Raw genomic sequence first — 21,003 nt, forward strand, 5'->3', positions numbered from 1 at the left:
ATTCAATCAGCGCGTTACCGGGGTAAGGTCTCCACCAACCGTATGCACTTGTAAAAAATCCTATAAATGAGGCCAGCTTGAACAGTATTTGAAGATATGATTTAAACACGTACTTAAAAAGTAGAAATACAGCAATGAAAAAAAAAATACTCCATTACAAGAAAACGTCTTTAAGTAAAAGTACAGAAGTATTACCAGGTAAATTTCAGTAAGTATTAAAAGTAGCTGTTTTGCAGAAAATGGGCTGTGGCTACATTAAATACGTTTAATAAAGTAAGTTAAATTATTATCACTGATAAATCAGTGCATAGGCAGCATAGATAGATAGATAGATAGATAGATAGATAGATAGATAGATAGATAGATAGAAAGATTCCATTTATGTTTTCCAGTTCCAACATTCAACATTCTTGATGCTTTCTCCCTCCAGAGGAACTTAAAACACTTTCTGAAAATCACTTTGTGTTAGACAGACTTCATCTTCTGTTACAAAAGCAATGAGAGCAGCCAACTGGTTAGACTGAATCAGATCTGAGGGTCGATGCATGTGTGCGTCATAGAACAGACACAAGATGAAGCCCCTTTTTTAAAAAACATTTTCATCTTTTATTTAAAAAAAAAAAAAAAGAAATTGTTCAATATGGAGATTATGAGAAAGATACACTACTACCAGATTACATAGTGCATTGCTGTGAAATGCTGGTGTCATATATATGTACAGTATAAACTGAGCAACATAAATTAATGTAAAACCATTAGGGCTGCAACTAACTATCATTTTCATTATCAATTAATCTATCGATCGTTTTCTCGATTAATCAATTAGTTGTTTGGTCCATAAAATGTCAGAAAATTGTGAAAAATGTCAATCACTGTTTTCTAAAGGCCAAGGTGAGGTCTTGTTTTGTCCACAATCCAAAGATATTCCGTTTAATGTCATAGAAGACTAGAGAAACATTTCAAATTTGAGAGGCTGAAATCAGAGAATTTGGACATTTTTTTCTAAAAAAATGATACAAATGATTTATCGATTATCACAGTAGTTGGCGATTAACTTAATAGTTGGCAACTCATCGATTAATTAACTAATCGTTGCAGCTCTAAAAAACATTAATTCATCATCAGTATGAGAATGAATCATATAAAAGTGAATCACTTGACTTCTCCACAATGATTTTAGAGGATCTCCAGGTAGATGGCTGTCTCAGCATCAGCCGCAGAAGTACCCTGCACCTCCCTTGTGCCTCTGACTCCCAAAGCACCTCGTCTGTCTATACGTCCAACCTCTCCACCTCTTCTTCTCTCCCCGACTCGCCTCTCCCCACCTCTTCTGCCCATGGGACGGATCTGAAAAAGGGACAGCTTTTGTTAATCCTCAAATCTGGGAATTAAGAGATTTAGAGATTTTTGTCTACAGTATGCAATACCCTCTCTTTCCAAGGACATGACCGCCACTCAAAAATTATGTTAATCAAATACCTGCTTAGTACGGACGAAAAGAGGTGTGCAGTTCTGGTATACAAGTTGGTAGCTGCCGTTGGCGTAGATATGGGTCACCTCTGTGCAGTTAATGTAGAGGGGCATCCGGTCCTGATAAATTCCCATTCCTCCAGGGTACACGGCTGGACGTCTCAGAACATGTCTGAGAAGATCAGAACAGAGACTGTATGTGAATCACATGGTAAACATTTGTGACAAGATTAAATGTTAAATTAAAAGGGCTGATTTGTTTCACGTACCTTCCAGCTCTCTTACGGCAGCAGTAGAAAATAAGAGATATAAGGAATATGACCAGGCAAATGGCCACAGCAGGTACCACCGACCACAACAGAGCTGCTGTCTCTGTATATGGACAAAAGAGCAGCAGAGCATTAGTATATGATGTGAAATTATAATGTTTGTTGCTCAAGCTCGAAGGCTTCACTTACTGTACAGATATTTCATGATAATAATCTTTATTCTTTTTACAGAATTTAACATCATAAGAAATACAATATACAGGAATATGAAAAATATGAAAAAGCTGCACTCATAGCTCAAGAAAGGCAAAACATAAGGTTTTCTTTGCAATGTTTCCTAATTCACTCTTCAGCGTATTCTCTTCCACTTCATTTTTCAAGCTGCAGACATGTTGCACAGAGGTTTCAGCACCAGCCCTACATCTGAGTGAATAAACAAGAGGCAGAGCTGTTGTGTTCTTTGTTAGTGTGGGAAAAAAAAAACAGCACTTTGAACACACCGTCTCCTCCCTGCACCAAAATCAGGGAGTCGTTTCCAAGTGCATTGAAAGCGAAGCAGATCACTGTCTGAGGTTTGTCCATGTGGCCCCTCAGAGTGGCTGTTAGCGTGTCAGACTCTGATGTTACCGACACGTTGTAATCACGAGGTGGAACAGTTCCATTAACGCTCCAGGTGACTGCAGGTCTCGGGTTGGAGTCAACCAAACAGCGACAAAGCACCTCCAACTCCTCTACAACACAGGTGGAAGACAGCCGGAGGATGACTGGCTTATCTGGAGGAGAGAAGAAGCACTTTGCCTGAAACTCTTTAAATTTATTTACTTGATACTATAATTCATAGTTTATTTTTTATTCACAGACTATTGTAGCTCTGTTTCACTATAAAGTGTTTACTCTGTACGTATGGGACCATTTCTCTGTTAGTTGGGTATTTTCTGAGTGTTAAGATTTTCCTTATCCAGAGCTGAAGTTCAAAGGAAGTGTTGTATATTGGACACACTGTAAAAAACTGACTTGAGTTTACAAGGATAGTACGAATAGTAAGGAAAACATTTATATTACTGACACATTAAATGACATAGTTTGACATTGTGGTAAATTTTCTTATTCGCTTCCTTGCTGAGATCAAAAGATAGTATTCATGATTGTGTGGTAAATACAAAGCTACCAGTTGGATTAGCTTAGTTTAAGGACTGGAAAGAGGGGGAAACAGCCAGCTGGGCTCCATCCAAGAAGCCAGGCTGTTTCCCCCTGTTTCCAGTCTTTGTGCTAAGCTAAGCTAACTAAGCTGGTGGTAACTTCATATTTAATATAAAGATGTGAGGCCGGTATTAATTTTCTCATTTAACTCCTTGAAAGAAAGTGAATAAGCATATTTTCCAAAATGTCAAACTAATCCTTTAAAGCTCTTCTCCAGTTACATTTTGGCTCCATTTACAGGAAAAAAATAGGAACACAGAAATTTTTTTTTTTTTTCAAAAATCTCTTATAACACCTTAACAGCCTTGAATATCCAACATAAACAGGCTAAGTGTGTTGTCAAACAGTCCAAATGTATGCGTGGTCATTGGAGGAAGGTCTACAGAAAGTAGGATTACATTGTATGTTCAACGGTGTGGGCCGGGATTCTCCTCGCCCAATCAGGTTCTGAGCTGAGCAGCGGACCTTCATGTCTCGGGTCACGTTGTACACACGGACTGTCTGTGTGCGCTTGTGGAGGTGCACCGTATGGCCGTATTGGCTGTAGGACCAGTGGTACTCTGATGCTGGTGGGTCAGCTTTACATGAGCAGACCAGCAAAGCACTGCCCCCCTCCTGCACTGTCAAGGACTGCACCTGAACCTTCACATCTTTTGGTGGAACTACAGAGCATAAACAAAAAAAAAAAAGTGAGCTTTAAGTGTAAACTGAGCCAAGAAGCACAAAGATACATGTCAAAACTATGCTTACATGTGACATGCAGATCCTTTGAAGTGGCCATTAATTTGGCTCCTGGGTAGCTGACCTCACATCTGACTCTGGGTTTCACCCGGTGTGACACAGTAAAGGACATAGAAGCCAGTAACATCGGCCTGTGGGCCTGGGGGTAGAGAGTCTGTACTTCGCCGGGCTCACTGCTGTTCAGCTGCGCTCCCCTCTCCCAGCGCCACCGGAGGGCAGGAGGTCTTGAGGGGCAGTGGTAGCTGACGGTGCAGTTTAGGGTGACCAGCTGTCCCTCTGTGGCTGACAACTTGCCGCTGACGACAGGAGCCTCAGGAGTGTCTGTCAGTGAGGAAAACATCTGTAATCACTGTGTTTCATTACTGTTGTGTATTTCATAAAAGACAGTGGAAAGGCCACGTGTCCCAGATTATGTAGGTACAGAAACTATTTCATCAATCAGCCCATATGTGATTGTATTTACTACTCTTTTTTGTCTCCTTTATTACATTTTTAATGACTGTTTCTATTTTTTTAAAATTTAATTTACTTTTTTGGACAAAATGCAAAAGGTAGTTGTTGACTATTATTGCTCATTCAATCTGAAAAGTGTTCAGCTTTAGTTATTTATTGCTCTGTTAGGCAGACACATCTGTACTCCATGCACTTCTGCACTTTGCACGTTGCACATTGACAAGTAATAAATATTATTGACTAGAACCTTCATCTAAGCTTTTTTTTTTTGGCTGTTGTGTGCCACTCAGTATCATGTGTCGGATATTCTCCACTGTGTGTGTTTTGTACTATTTATTATGTACTATTGGATACTCATACATTATCTAGCTGATAAATATTCAAAATAGTTTTATAAAAGGAGAAATAGGAAGTACAGGGACTCCCCCACTTACCCACAACATCTAGATTGAAGCTCCTTGGCTTCCCCCAAAGTAAGTCATCACCTCTCTTTAGAGCGATCTCAAAGACCCGCGAGTCATCCAGGCTGATCCTTTCGATCTTCACAGAGCAGTCCCCATCTACGATTCGCCCAATGAGGGATGTCCGGCCTTGGAAATCCCTGCTCACTTGATCTCTGTCCTCGCTGTTAAAAGCAGTGCTGCGGAGAGGGAAGAAGTGGCCACCACCTCTGAACCTCAGCCGGACATCCACCCTCTCCCTCCTGCCCTTGTGAGGATGAGGAGCTGCAGGAGTGAAGGAGCAAGGAATCACCACGCAGGAGCCCACCAGAGCATGGACACGCTCAGGGACTGAGGGTTCAGGAGATAAAGCCTGGACCCCCCTCCACAAGGCTGTTGTTGTGATGGAGAACAGAAAATGATTAATTACAGGATCTGATGTAACTGGCGCATTGTTAATGGGAGACAGAGGGTTTGTTATTGAGCTATTCTGCCATAAAATTGTGCCTCATAATTGTGCTATTAACGTTCTTTGCATTTATATTTTTTCAGTTTGAATTTGACCACTGTGAAGCCAAAGACAATTTCCCAAATGCATGGACAATTAAAAAGTTTCTATTCTAAGCTATAGGGCTCTCACTTTCAGTCATGGAGATCTTTTACAAAGAAGAAAGAAAGAATCATTAAGAATAAATTTCAAGTCATATTAGACGTTAGACGCTGAAGTTCATGACGTGTTGCATTTAAATGCACTGTCTCGCAAGTATTTCGCAATATAAATATTTTTAGAAAAGGGAAGAGGGCAACTGCACTTTTGGCTCTGGAACTATCGCACTACTACAAGCTTTTTACTCAGTAGATATTATGTGGTTAAAAACTGAAATAAGAAAAATCGATTGTTATGTTATTTTAGGCACATTTGTGTGCCTAAATATATTTGCACATTTTCATCAACCTCATGGATAAAATAAATTAGCATCTGATAAAAAAACAAGCAACAAAACTCTAATACAGTTCTTATGTTGCAGAAAACAGAAGAAAGGACAACAGAGAAAAAAACAACCTCTCTTACAGTAATAATTATGGGAATAACAGTGGTATCCATGGTAACAAGTCATAACTTACATCAGTCAATGTTGAATGTCCATGAAATACATACAAAAATCTGAAGCAAATGTATTTAAAAAAAACAAAACAACAACAACAAACAAACATACATAATGGATTGTGTTACTCACCAAAAATCAGAGGACACACGAGAAAGACAGTGTCCGCATGCATGACTGCAACCCTGCTCTGCCAGCACAGACAGAGGGGAGATGAACAGTGGAAAGAAGAGGGGGAAGTTGTATTGTTTCATTGCGCTCCTGGTGCAATGTACTTCACTTTGATGCCTCCTCTTAACCATCCAATATCTTAATATTAATTATATCCCATTTAAGTACCCCGCTGCCTCATAATGTAATTTCACAATCAATAACGATAGGCAACTTTTTACTCATTTAAACATTTTAAAAGTCTCAAATTATCGCTCATATGGTCAAACTAGGAATTGTTTGCTAGGGAAAGAAAGACCTCAGCAAGTATCTGTGAGACAACACATGACAATGGGTGAGTCACCCTCATGCTGTTAGCCATTTCCTCAAAGGCTCCCTGATTCCTTTTGTCTGTACGAACCGACCTCACCAAACCACTGCAGTGTGATAAAAGTGATGGTGACATAAGTTCAAAAGAAAGCTGAATAAAACAGATTAATGATTAACTTTTCTGCCTGATACTGATTCATTGCTGTTCTGTTGATGATAACTATCCCTCAACATAAGTGCTGTAAGTCATCAGTGGTGAAAATGATGAAAGTACAAGGGAAAAGTCTCATGCTAAAACATTTGTATTTCAACAAGCGATTGTATAGAATAGTTTACTGGTCAAACAATCTGTTTAAATACACAAAATACATAAATATCATAAATATATGGTTGTTATATGACAGACAATTTCATTTTTCAGGAAAGTTTGTCTTGAATATGTGTATTTTTCTTCATATTGTGTGTTATCTCCAACATGACACCTTGAGATTGGCATGTTTCTGCAAGATCAAACAAACCGTGTAATCAGAGACAGGGACAAAGACTTTTTTTCTTTGAACTATGGACCCTTTGAATTGCTACCTAAGTCATGCCACTCCTCCTCCCTGCACCTTAAGAGAGAACACACACAGCTTTCCTGCTAACACTCATGACTGCAATGGCAAAACAAGACGAGAGGAATACAGTATGCAGAGATAAAATATCTAGTTAAGGTAAGTATTAAAATTCAATTTGCATGCTGTTTGTTCAGAATTCGTTATTGTTTCTCTTTTAGTTTTCTGTGTGCGGGCGTGAGAACTGTAAAGTCAGCAGTATTCAAAGTTACAGTCTGCTCTTAAGACAGTGTGGTAATCCTTCATTTAAAGCTCTAATCATTATTAGAATAACATCTTGTACTTATTTTATTCTTCTGCACAGTCTAGCAGCATTTTCTGAAGCCATGAAATCAGCTCAGCAGCTGCTCCGGTCTCAGAGAGACTTGCTGCTGAACTGGACTTGCGACCACCCAGCACCCTTGCTGCGGTGGCTGCGTGATGCTGAGGTGCTTTCCTTTGACCACTACTTGTCTCTGCTGGAGAGGTCACCTTCCAATGCTGTGGCCCAGGCTCTGGAGACAGTGTGTGCCACTGAGGAGAGCAGCCAAAAATTCCTGCAGGTGCTGAGGGAAGTGCAGGATTATTACTGCAGGGATCTGCAGGTCTGGGTGGAGAGACACTGCATGAATGATACTGTCAGTAAGCCAAAGCCTGCACCTGTAAAAGTTGAAGGTGAGGCTGTTTTCATATGCTGGTGATGACTGTGCCTGATTAGATTAAGTTTTTATATAAACAGATGCAATTGCAGTTAAACTGGAAGGTGAATAACATTATATTTCAAACCCTGCATGTCCACACTGCACTGAACACAATGAAATTTTACTGCTTGAGTAACAGGAACATACAGAAGATCATTAACAGGGTGCAAAAGTTACACAGTTACACTGTGATACCATGCCAAGTAATTTTTGCTGACTTTGGCTATGAAGCAGTATAAACACTAAAAGAATAAAAAATGCTCAGGCAACCTGTGAATAATTTTAAACAGTTTTAATTAAATGCATGGTCTCTTAATTTGTGTCTAAACAAAACTACACTGTGTATTATCACATATATTATATAATATGTTATTTACTTTACAAATCCAATGATATCCACAGACAAGAAGCCTAAAGGCCCCTTTGCTAAACTGTTCAAAGGAAAGAACAAGGGATTCACGGTGACTGCAGAGGTCACAGGTATGACTTTATTAAGTTGTCAAAAGCTGGGTTTTAAAACTTTTCTTTTCTAATGGGTTAACTTTCTATAATAAAAATACTTAAAATTTATGAAGGCAACTGTGTACCCAAATAACTCATGTTTTCATCATTATCCAGCTAAAGAAGAACTTAAACATTGCAGGAGTGTAAAGTTTTCCAACACTCGAGGTATGTAAATATCTTATTTGAACTGACAGAAAAAGGTCAAAATATTTATTTTAGACAAAATTGAAGAATGATTAAATTCCATTTTTCTGATATGTTACTGTATCATCTTCTTGTCTTTCATTGCAGTTCCCATTTCTGCCCATAAAACCACCTTGCTGAAACGCACAGAGCAGTTAAAGTGTTACTCAGAGGGTGAAGGGGTGGCTTCAAACTCAGCCTCTCACATCGAGATCCGCTACACTGACCTTTTTGTGACAGAAGATGATGACTTAATCGGCAGCAGCCAACATGAGTACTTTGATCTGGCAAGCAGACGAGCTCGCATCTATGTCCACCAGGCTTGCCAACGCATCCGCCCTTGCGATCTACTGAGCTCCCAAGGAACATCGGCACGGCCACTGAAAAGGGTCAAAGTGAAGGGTATTGCTGGTATCGGAAAGAGTGTAGCAGTACAGAGACTGGTATATGAGTGGGCGATTGGGAAGAACATGCGTGAATTCACCTGTGTTTTTGACCTGCGCTTCAGAGAGCTCAATCTGATTGAAGCACCACTGAGTTTATTGGAGCTGCTTGAAGACCGGTTCCGGTACCTGAAGGAAGTTTTACCTGACCTTTTCACATCCCCAAGCTCTTTGCTCTTCATCTTAGATGGACTGGATGAATTCAAATTCCCCTTAAACTGGAACAGTCCTGGCAAAGACATTGATGTGGATTCGAAAGTGCCAGTGTCAGAGCTGATGGTGGCTTTGATAAAGGGAAGCCTTCTTCCAGAGGCCTCACTTATTCTCACAACAAGACCATCGACTGAAGCTCCAAAGCGTTTCTTCCAGAGATGCTGTGTGGTGCTGGGCTTTGAGGAGGACCAGGTGAAGGAATATACCACCAAGTTCTACAAAGACAGTAATGTTGCAGGAAAAGTCTATGATTACATCTTGAACAACGACAACCTCTTTGTGCTGTCCTTCATCCCTCTTTATTGCTACATCATCTGTACCGCTATGGCCGAGTTCTTCTCTTCAGGGCCTCAAGAAATTGGTGACTTAAAGTCTCTGGAGCTCAATCCACCCAGAACAGTCAGCGAGGTTTACTTCTGCTACCTGTTTACAGCAGTTAAGCACCATGCACTGAGGGGGAGAGCAGAAAGAAGCACCCCTAGATCTGAGGTTCTCTCACTAGCTAAGCAGCAACTGACCAACCTGGGAAAACTGGCTTATGAAAACCTTCTAAAGAAAAAGATCATGTTCAACAGAGGTGATTTGGAGAACTACGGCGTTACACCCGCTGATATTCAGAGCACCTTTCTCTGTCACATCCTCCAGTCTGTCAAAGAGGAGACAGTGGAGATGTTTTCTTTTTTCCACTTGACTGTTCAAGAACATCTGGCTGCCCTCTACTGTGCAATCAATCTCTTCAGCCAGGAGGACATAATCCAGGCTCTGGATTTCTGGTGCTTTGGAGTACATCCACCATCCTCTACTGCTGTACCCCTGCAGAACATAGACCTCAGCATGGACAAACTGGAGAGCCTCCAGATGTTCACACGCTTCTTCATGGGAATGCTTCGAGCACGGCTGGCAGGTCAGCTGGATGGCCTTGTTCTTCAGCCCATGGAGCAAGAGGATGACATCCCTGCCAGGCTGGGTTTGTGGTTCCAAGACCAGTTTAAACACAGGGAGCTGGAAAACCAGACAGCCCTGAATCTTCTACACTGCTTGATGGAGTTCCACATGGACGAAGCCACCAGCATCGTAGCACCAGAGATCAAGAAACTCAACCTGTTTAAAATGAAGCTGAGTGTTGTGGACTGTGCAGCGATACACTATGTACTGCAGTTCTCTCCACACAAGTTGCAGGAGCTCAACTTAGGCTACTCAAACATTGGCAACAGAGGACTCAACAGGCTGGGGCCAATCCTACATCGCTGTGAATCTCTCTAGTGAGTAACTGATTTGATCATGGACTGTCTAGATAAATAGGTAAGGATTACTATCTGACTACTGATGAAGTCAAAAATCGACTTGGGCTGATGCCTCTCTGTGTGGGGTTTGCATCTTCTCCCCTGTCTACATGTTTGTCTGTCTGTCAAGACTGGTCTCTGTCTTCTGCCCAATGCTCCCTCATAAGCTTGATTGAAAATTAATGAATGGACTGCCAAAAACAAAGTCAACCTAATCTTTCTTCGATTCTCTTTCAGTCTGAGATACAACTGCCTGGATAGGCAAGCAGCTATTTTAGAATCTGCAGTTCTGAAATCAAACGAGTGCCATGTGAAGCAGCTCTTGTAAGTCACTACAAGTATTTATTAAGATGATCATAATATCACTTTTAAAAATATACATTAAAGGCTAAGAACTATGAGGGCATAAGTGCCATAAAATGCAAAAAGTAGCACAAAAAACTTGTAACTTATGCACTTACACAACTACCACTACTTGTATTTTACTGCAACATAATTCCTCTACTCATTTATGCAGTATGTGTGGCAATAACCTTGGTCCAGAGGGGGGTTTGGAACTATGGAATGCTCTGGAGCAAAATAACACTGTGGAGGAGCTCTATCTGGACATTACCGGCATCACAGAGAGAGGAACAGAAAACATTGTCAAATGCCTCAGCAAAAACACTGCTCTGAAAACTCTGACGTAAGATTAAAACACACTAACTTCTGCTCAGTGTCCTCAGAGTTATAATGTATGAAAACACTGCCATCTAGTGTGACCTACTGTCCTGTCCTAATAAAAAAGAATTACTCCTAACTGCTTATTTTTTCCTTCCTCAGTATTGTTGGAAATGACATCGGAGAGGTGGGAAGGAGGAGGCTGAGGGAACTGGAGCAATGCCGACCGGGACTCCGGATTATTACAAACTTTGTGGATGACCTTGGGTTACTTCAGGCCTACCTGGACTGGGTGGAGGAGATCCAGGCTGACCGGGACCAGATGGAATCTGTGAAGAACGTAGACGCCCTGCAGTCGGTGCTAAAGGGGCTCAAAGTCGCAGGAAAGGTGGAGAAAGGAGAGAACGCAGAGAAAGCCAAGGAGCTTCAGACAAAGATTGAGGAGTTGCTGAAGTCTTCCACAGATCTGATTGGAGGAAGATGACCACAAGTTACTTGGCTTTTTTTTTGTTAGGGTATGGCACCATCTGAAGATGCAAATGGTTTCCCAGCATCCACCATGAGTCGACTAACATTCTGACTTCAATCTAAAGTGGAATTCACATTAACCCTGATGTTCTATTTGGATTCCTGAAGACCAGAGTCCTCTTTCACAACTCAAAAAACATACTTACAATTGTTTTATCATCTTGATGTTTCATGACTTTGCTTACTTTCATGTAAATTGCTGCTACATAAAACTACAAATCACTTCTGTTTGTAACCTCAGCTGTAAAACATGGTTAAATACAATTGATTTTCATATTCTATATATGTGCCATTGGTGTTGGCAGTACTTTTCATGCAGTAGTATCTCTCAAAAATCCCAAATAAGTCTATAGATTCATGTTATTAGAATTTTTCACCCTTTTTCATGTGAGGTCTACAGGGATCTAAGTGATCCCAAACTTAACTAACATCACTATGTAGAATAGCATACTGTATGTCTTTTATGCGTGAATGGCTTTTTGGCAAAAAAAGATACATATACAGTATATATGTGTAACTTTGTTCATGCATACCCCATATAACATGGAAAATGTGAAATACTGTATATACTTTATGTGCAAGCCTAATTTGTGGCAAAGGGAAGGGTTACCATTACAATTCTTTTTTTTTTTTTAAATAATGGGATTTAATAAAGTCACAAGAAGAAAAACATATGTCCGATGTCAAAATCATTGTGACACACCTAGTCGCGCTTGTGCAATCTTTTCAAAACAATTCCTGTAAGCTATATGCAACCTCACTTCAAAGGAACTTTACTTCTCTTTGCACCTTTCATCTAACAGCTCAACAGACCTGATGAAAATGTAAGTCATTGAATTTCAATATTGATAGCATTCATTTATTAAAATATGACAGCAAAACACTGATTCATTACGCTTTAAATGATTATACTGTATATTTGCAAAATAAACTTTTACATCCTCAGTAGATTGTGGTTTTGAAAATGTAACTCCTAAATACTGTATGTTTGTTACCTAAAATAATTATAGATTTCAAACACAACAGTAAATAAAATAAATATACAGTAATACTTGTCACCTTTTTTTTTTAAGCAAATTTCTTCCTGTTTTCATCTTGTCGCCATGATCAAATCTTTTAGGAAAAGTCTGTCAAATCTGCAAGAATGTTTTAAAATTAGCACTTGTTAATTTCATTGTTGTTGTTTTTCCACCTTGGTAAAATCTTGATGTGTGAGTTCAACAAAAGGATTTTCCATCTGAGACCCTACTCTGAAAATCATGTTACTTAAAGGATATTTGTCTTTATTTAAACTCGAAAATCACGGAGGGCAAAGCCCCCCTTTACAATGACATCGAGCAAGAAAGAAGACAATCAATAAAACAAACATATAAATAATAGAGTGACAACAAAATCAATTAAAAACAGGTACAAACAGAAGTTAAAAGGTTTGAGACTGTGGATTTAAAATGACCAAGAGTTACCAATGAATTCTTTTTTTTTTTGAAAATTGTTTTTTTTTGATGAAATGTACCACACACAGACTGTTCCATTTGTAATCTCCAGACTGTTTTAAACTTGAGTTTCTGCCTCTCCTGAACAACAAAAATGGCCAGAGCTCCGAATCTCTTTCTAATTGGCTACCTGCTGCAAGGTGAGTTGACATTCATTCACTTATGGACTAATAAAAATCAAAACTCTAAACTGTTGCTCAACCATGCAAACTACAGTACAAAATAATTCTGTGATAAGTTTCTCAGTAAATGAACACATCTAAGGACCTCTGAGATTGAAGGCCATAATAGTTACAGTTATCACTTCCTATGATTTTATGGATATTCTATTGGGCCAAGATTTTAGAAAGCTATTGCAGCAGTGAAATGGTCTCACTAGTGTTAAGTTGTACGTACTCTTCTTCATCAAGATTTGTTTTTTATGTTTCAGGTGCCCTGTGTCAGGTGTTTAAGGTCATTGTTCCACAGTCAATAGAGGTTCTGAGCGGATCCTGTGTGACCATCCCTTGCTCCTTTGACATAGAAAGCAGAGTTGAAAATGATTTAGATAACACATGTAAAGCAATATGGAAAAATCAAGAAAGGGATGTCGTGTTTGATAGTAGTGAACAAAATACAATTAATGGAAAATTGAGGGGAATACTGACAGAGAAAGACTGCACCACAACCCTGAATAACATTGGTCCTGGTAAAAGTGGCATACATTTCTTCAGACTGGAATGTGACAAACTGGGATATAATTTTGAAGACCATGGCGTAGATATTGTGGTCAAAGGTACGTTTTAATATCTGTGTACTGTGTGTGCTGACTGTTTATGTTCTATGTTTTTAATCCTGTTTTTGAATTTACTGGGATTTTCAAATCAAATAATGAAGCATAAAGTAATGACTGTATATTTACATGTGCCCTCGCCAGCTGATCCTCCCAATCCGACTCTGACTCCGTCCACACTGGAGATGAAGGAAGGAACCTTGGTGACTTTGACATGCTCTGCTCCAGCTCCCTGTCTGTCTCATCCTCCAACTCTGATATGGACCCCCAGACTGGGTGACAGTCTGGACACACTGCAGGAGAATGATGACAAAACTAAAGTCAAAACCTCTGTTCTGACCTTCACCGCTTCTCACCTCCATCACGGAAAGGAAATCCACTGCACTGCTGCATACAGTAAATCAGATGGTAGCACTCAGTCAACCAATAGTGGGAATTTAACCCTCAATTTTTCATGTGAGTTAATTTGTCATCAGTGACAATTTGTGATATCAAGATTGTTCTGTAGGGTTGTGAAATTTATTTTTTACTTGTCTAATTTAAATTATGAAAAGTAAAATCACTCATTGTGAAGAATGGATGTGTAAGCAGTACTTTACTGCTGCAGATGGTCTTTAGGTGATGCCATTTCAACTTGACTAACTTTTATGATAGCAGGGAATATTCATGTATTATATATGGTTACTGAAAATTTCTGATTTGCATGTCTGAATGACCACAGGCAACATGGTAAGATTTTTCAGGTCCATTTTATAATACTCACATACCAATATGTAATTTGAAAGAGCATTGTTCATTGTACTCATTCCCTCTGTTAGCCATATTAAGTGGGTTATTTCCAAAGTATTTCTAGTATCTTTGAGTTTTGATAAGCTGTTTCCTTACTAAGCTGTGGCAGATGAACAGCAACAAAACAAGTCTACAGCCATGCTAGCGGCTCTGCATTAGTTTTAACTATTAACTTTACATTTCTGACAGTTGCTCCACAGATCCTGCCATCCTTCGGTTGCACAAAAGCTGCATCCCAAGTCAACTGTTCCTGTGAGACTGTGGGAAACCCTTTTCCCATATTGGAGTGGGATTTGGATGGGTTACCTGTCAACCACTCTGAAAAGTTTGTCGTGAGCTATGAGACTCTGATTCAGAATGTCACAAGTCTGAGGAGCATCATCTCTATGAAACAACCACAGGAGAGGGATCTTCACATCTTGGTCTGTCGCAGCTCCAGCTCTCTGGGATCTGACAGTCAGCAATTTTATTTCTACAGACTTGAGCCTAAAACATCTGCAGAATATCAAGGTTTGTCTTTGTGCTGAATGCACATTTAATTTATTAGTTGGAAACCATCAGGAGTTCTTGAAATTGTTTGAACATCTTTGTCTACTGACTGTCCTGTAAGCCCCAAACAGTGACATATTTGCATATTTTATGTAATATGTAGGCTAGTTTTAACACTCTTAATTTCAGCATCTTAAAGTTAGCATTTGTTCGTGATGGACTTGTCAAACTTTGATGCTACAACATGATTAGACAAGTTCTGAGTGACAGGGAAACACCACCAGTCACTATAGGATTATTAAAATATTGTATTGATTTTAAACATTTCATGTCCATAAAGGCATTTGAAATATAATAAAGTCAGTTTAGAGTCAGTCCACCCCAATCAGCCCCATTTTTTTGCCATTAAAATCGCTGCTTTGTTTTAAAACCCCTCATGACTTATAATGTCATCTTTGGCTACATTTTTTAAATATTCACATCATGAAAATGTATAAATATATTAAAAAAATGTTTAACATTTTCTTTTGTTTAAAAACTTTCTTTTCAAATCAAACATTTTTTAAGACATTATTGTGTGATTGTGTATGAATGTCTGGTATGATGGAGGAGGCCATTCATCAAGTAATCTCTTAACCATGACGAATTACCTAAAATACAGATCCATCATATTTATGTATTGTGTTTAACAACATGCACAAACCACCAAGTTACTTGAATGTCCAAACCTAAACCCCAAAATACCAAATATATTTCTGATTCTGATTAACCAATGTTACCTTCTATTCTCTCTTGTTCAGGTGGAGTGACGTTGCCAATCTTAATCGCCACAGTCGCTGTTCTAACAGCAGCTCTAGTGTCTGCTCTGCTGTTTGCCATCTGGTAGGGTAACAGCTTAGGAATGTTCAGACTACACATACACAGTAAAATTAATGTTGTTAATTTAACTCTATGTAGTGTTTGCCAGAACAAATGCTCTGTCAGTGGACCAACCTGTCTCACAACAAGTCAGCTACATTAAACTGGCCCTGCAAAATTAACAGTTTACCAGAGAAACGCACCGTGTATAAACAAAATAATTAATATAAACACCTCATGAAAAAGAACAAAAAAAATCACAATCAATGTTTGACATTGCTTTCTATCAAGACTAGTTCATAAATGATCGCGCCTCTTTAGAGGTAATGTCAGGTGTGACAAATAATGAGCTGTAGTTAATCAGTCCTAACTAGAAATTCACCTATTATAACCACATTTGGACTTCAAGATGTGCTGATTGGAGTCTGTCTACCCTCAGTTTTGACTTCCTTACTGATCACACTTATTCATTCTGTCAACTAATACATGAATAGGCTGAAAACCAAAGTTGAAATGAATATGTCCGTGTAAGTTGAATGGGGCTTCCTGCTGTATTTTTGTCAGGGCTCAGAGGACCTACTGCACAGGTGACGCCAGCATTGCTGTGATAAACCAAGGCCTGACAAGTGAAGAGGGAAATGAGGTACAGACAGATTTTTTTCATTTAGGTGTATTAAAAAAAAATAATCTGGCAGAATATATGTGCCGCTAATGTTTATTTTTCAATTTCAGGTGTCTGACAAACCAGAAGAGGACATTTATGACAACACAGATGTGCTGGAAAAGGCAAATGAACTAAATACCCATCAAGAACATGTACAAGTCACCAGTAAAAGCTCCAAGAAGGAGAATGAGGAGGAAGGTGATGATTTGACTTACTCTAGTGTGATTTGGAAGAGCAAGAGAAAGGGAGAACGCTGTGGGAACAGGAATCTGTCTGGTAGCTCCTTTCTGGAGGAGGAGAGGTGCATAGAGGGAGGCACATGTAGAAATTCTGTGACCAGCACCCAGGAGATGGCCAGCCTATATGGTAACATGGGGCCAAGAAATGACACAAACGAGGCAGTGGATACTGTATATGCCCAGGTTAAATTTAGAGATGAAAATACTATGCAATAATAGATAACGGATCTGTATTCTAATACTGTAGCTTCTTATAGATTAAACAGTAGCTTAAAGGATAGGTTCACAATTTTTCAAGTCTGTCTTGAAACAATAGTCCGGTGATCACATGGACATTGAAACAGGTTTTTGCTTGCTGTTATCATTCCTCCTGTTCATACTGACCATTTGACGGTCTCCTCAAATGTGTTCACAATGTAAGTGATGGGGGACAAAATTCACAGTCCTCATTTTGAGTAAAAATTTATTTAAAAATTTATCGGAAGATAACATGATACTTCAGCAGTCTGAGCTACTCATGTAAAGTGGATATCGGCCACAGTTATACTCTTTTTAATAAAAAAAATCCCTCTTTGTGCCTCAACAGACAGTGTTTTCCTGTTTAGCTACAGCTGCAACAAAAAGAGGGAATTTGGCAATGACAAGACTGTAGGTCAAAGCCTATATGGCTGGACTGTGTATGAAACGCTAGAGGGTTTTTATTTTGAAACGATAAATACAGGAAGTGGTGACAATGAAGTTACACCACTGGTCGGCCGACCAGTGGTGTAACTTCATTACACCATAACTTCATCAGTTACACCATCATCGCTCAGTCTGTCACTCAGTCAGTCAGGGACAGACTTAAATTTGGTCCGCTGCGGTCCAGCCAGACAGACAGTGACGTAGTTTGTGTAGTTCACCTTACTCTGCATTTTTAAACTTTGTTTTATTTGAAGATCTTTGAAAAAAACAATTTCCCACAATCTTAAAGTTATAATTCACACAAACATTAAAATATTGTTTAAGTTAAATTATTTATTTAAAACTGAGTCAACTTAAAAAACACATCTGAATCATGCTTTTTTTCAATATTGTATTGACTTCATTGAACTTTGGAAATTTTTCATAAGAAGATGAATGTCTTTGGACTGTGGGAGGAACCCACGTAGACACGAGACGAACATACAATATACAACTCCACACAGACCTTAGCTGTGAGGCAGCAGTGCTTACCATTGAGCCACTGTTTGAGAGAGATTTAAACTGTTGTTATCATTTGATATATTTCTTGTATTATATATTTTTATCTATATTTGTTGAGGCAGCAAAGTTATTTGTATTTGTATTTGTATTTGAATAAAAGTGGAAAGAGACTTAAAATTCCTATTTTTGTTTTTGTTACACTTTTTATTCTAGAATATTAAAGTGTTACAAGAAGTGTTCATGAATAAACTACCTTACGAAGGAGCTCCCTATATCGGGTCTCGAACTGGAGTCTCCCAGATCATAGATGACTGCACTGATTACTGAGCTAAAACTTTACTCATCGCCTCAATGCAGGCAGACCTCTACCTATTTATACACCCATAACACAGAGACAGTGCACCGTGTAACGTGTAGGGAAGAACTTCAAAGGTGATTCTTGCTTTGCATTTTTCATTTATTGCCTATTTTTTACAACCTAATTTTGTGGAAAGGAGAAGGGGAGCAACAGCTCAGCTTTATCTCTGGAGAACAGCCCCAACTCCGGGAGTGATGTCCAAATTATGAAATGTGCGTCATGCAGCAGGTGGATGTGACACCCCTCGTTGAGACCCGCTGATAGACATAACAGTGGAGCAGAGGAGAGAGACTGAGATACAGAACAAATAATTTTTAAAATATTTGCATGAAACAAATATTCATAAAAAACCCACTATTTGCGGTTTGCTGAATAATGTATTTGTATATGCCCCTATTATATATGTTACAAATGTTGTATGTTTGCCTGAGCCAGTGGTAGGACAGATTATAGTTATGTACATACAGATTCTATGTCTCTTTAATGCCTTGATTTGACAGGCCTTTAGAGGATAGTGTTTGTTCTGCAATTCAATGTGCCAGCAATGTCTCTTTGTTATCCGATGTTGCTTTGGTCCACATTGTGTGCTGTCATTCTGGCATACATGGTTGAGAAGAAATCTTACTCCTAAACTAGTTGCACTCTTGACCCTTGTTTCTATCTGAGGGTTGTTCATTGACCTTTAGGTTAGCTATATTTATTTTTGATCCTGTACAGGGGCATTTAAGAACCGGCTGAGTGCCAACTCACCGGGGATAAAAGGTAATTCTAGGTGGTATGCGCTCTCTCTCAGAAATATGATGCATTGTACTTCTGATTGTATTATTTGATTACATTGTTTCAAAATCAGACAATGCTATTTTTGTGTGTTTATTAATTCTATTCCTCCACAGGCAATGGTAGAGTAGCTGCGAATTTTAGAAAAAAATAACAGCAATCACTGCTCCCACCTGTAAAAAAAACCCAACAATTCTTACCCTGGCGTGGGAATAAAGAGCTGCTGTTCTTGCTCGCACCATGGAAAAAACAGATGCAATACTTGCTCAGACCCTGGAAAAAGCTGCTGCAACCTGAAGAAGATTTGAATAGCTGTGATATAACAATACAGAGCTAGAAGCAGACCCAGCTCTGGGGTTAGTTCCTGCGCCAGGGCAAGAAGAGCTATTATCTCGCTGGTCATAGTGGAAAAAAAAAAATGCAATTCTCACGCGGGCCCTGGAAAAAGCTGTTGCAGTTCTTGCTTGGGCTAGGTCAAAAGAAGTGTAAATCCTTTCTCTGGGCCAGAGGATAAAGGTGAATGTTGCTGCCCTGCTTATGGAAATAACAGTTGATTTGGCTATGAAATAAAAAGCTTGATCGATACCAAGGACAGAGCTCACCAGGAGCCATGAACTAAACTGTATGTGCCCCAATTGTACTTTTTACTGTGTTATGGTCTTGTATTTTGCTTGTTTGATTCATTTTCATCATTAGCTCCACTGAAAGAGACCATTTCAAACCAATAAAGATGTGACATAACACACGTAAATGACACCATTGTCTTTATATAGCTTTTGACCTAACTCAATTATCATTTCCTGTATTCTTATGCCATCATTTCAAAATCTAAAACATTGGTGCTGAATGAAGGCTAATATATCAGACATTGTCAATGGAAAGTCCTTAAATGGACTCTTTTTATATTTTGTTGACTTACAATGAATGTCAATATAATTTAATGAAACTGATCAAGACAAGAACAACTTAACTATCCAAGTAAAAACAAATTAAATTTAATACATATAAGGTCCAAAAAGTGATGATAAAAAATGTGCATATCAGTGACAAAAAGACTTTCCAGACTAATCAGTGACAAGTTTATTGCAAAGTACCATTCTTGGGAGGAATGCAAGGCACCAAACATCCCTCAGAATACAATGACTTAAATGACAAAGTAGCAGTAAATCTGCCTGAAGCAAGTTGTCTTGTCACATCACAATGTAACGTGATGTCATGAAGGAGGCCACCATGAAGACTATTGCAACAGGGCAGGGTTTTGTGGCTAAGATGGGAGACTCTTTACTGACAACAACTGTTACCCAAGTGCTTCAGTTGCAGGTTTATGGCTGTTGAAAGAAAGTCAAATGACATCTGAGTTAGAGTTTGCCAAAAGGCTTGTGGGAGACTGAAACAAAGTAGAAGAAATAAGGTTATAAGGTCTGATGAGACTGAAGATGAGACTGAAATGATTGAGAGCCATGTTGTCTGTCACTAATTTTAAGGATTACTGCCATCACAGAGAGAGGAACAGAAAACACTGTAAACCTCCCGATTCAGCAAAACCACCTCTCAGAGGACACTGGCATAAGAGAAAAACATATCACCTTCTACTTAGCATTATAACATTAAGACATCGCCATCTAGAGTGACTGAATGGTTATTTCCTCCTTTATTAGCACTGTTAGAATAACCTCACAGAGGTGGGAGGGAAGAGGCTGAGAGAGCTGGAGCAATGCTGACCAGGTCTCTGGTTTTAACAAACTAAGTGGATGACCTTGAATTATTTCAGGCCTACCTGTGCTGGGTGGAGGAGAATTAGTTTCTGTCAGTGGAACTGTCAATTCAGTTTTAACATTGACTAAAAGACATGTGATGGCAAATCTTGATGTGTACTACTAATCCATTTGATTATCTGTTCTTAATGTGATGGAAACAAAGTAGCATCATCAGTTATTCAATTCTAAAACAAAGCCAAACAGTTTTAACTGTATGATTATGAACAGATATATAAGTGCAGTAAGAACCACACGTGTTGTGGTTCTGTTTAGTAATATCTAGCAAAAATTCTCACATACTTTCTACTTTTGCGTGTTCCTCATTTTCAAGTCAGTTCTCAAAGATTATTTCAAA

General features: G+C 39.0%; 2 protein-coding genes across 2 annotated transcripts; one reads left to right on the top strand and one right to left on the bottom strand.

Moving 5' to 3' along the window:
- Nucleotides 1–78: 78 nt before the first annotated feature.
- LOC137191042 (sialic acid-binding Ig-like lectin 5) lies at nucleotides 79–6,133 on the bottom strand. The gene is made up of 8 exons (XM_067600848.1): nucleotides 5,812–6,133; nucleotides 4,568–4,966; nucleotides 3,690–4,001; nucleotides 3,338–3,601; nucleotides 2,240–2,512; nucleotides 1,740–1,842; nucleotides 1,480–1,642; nucleotides 79–1,347 (listed from the first exon to the last, which is right to left on the bottom strand). Exons 1-8 carry the CDS (start codon nucleotides 5,852–5,854, stop codon nucleotides 1,177–1,179), a joined length of 1,728 nt encoding a protein of 575 aa, XP_067456949.1. The 5' UTR covers nucleotides 5,855–6,133; the 3' UTR covers nucleotides 79–1,176.
- Nucleotides 6,134–6,768: 635 nt separating this feature from the next.
- Nucleotides 6,769–12,322, top strand: LOC137191043 (NLR family CARD domain-containing protein 3-like). The gene is made up of 8 exons (XM_067600849.1): nucleotides 6,769–6,872; nucleotides 7,078–7,427; nucleotides 7,856–7,933; nucleotides 8,072–8,122; nucleotides 8,249–10,058; nucleotides 10,317–10,403; nucleotides 10,597–10,764; nucleotides 10,902–12,322. The coding sequence occupies exons 2-8, from the start codon at nucleotides 7,100–7,102 to the stop codon at nucleotides 11,221–11,223; spliced, it is 2,844 nt and encodes a 947-aa protein (XP_067456950.1). The 5' UTR covers nucleotides 6,769–6,872; nucleotides 7,078–7,099; the 3' UTR covers nucleotides 11,224–12,322.
- Nucleotides 12,323–21,003: the final 8,681 nt, after the last annotated feature.

Source organism: Thunnus thynnus, chromosome 10 (genome assembly GCF_963924715.1).
Source record: "Thunnus thynnus chromosome 10, fThuThy2.1, whole genome shotgun sequence".
Lineage (NCBI taxonomy): Eukaryota > Metazoa > Chordata > Actinopteri > Scombriformes > Scombridae > Thunnus > Thunnus thynnus.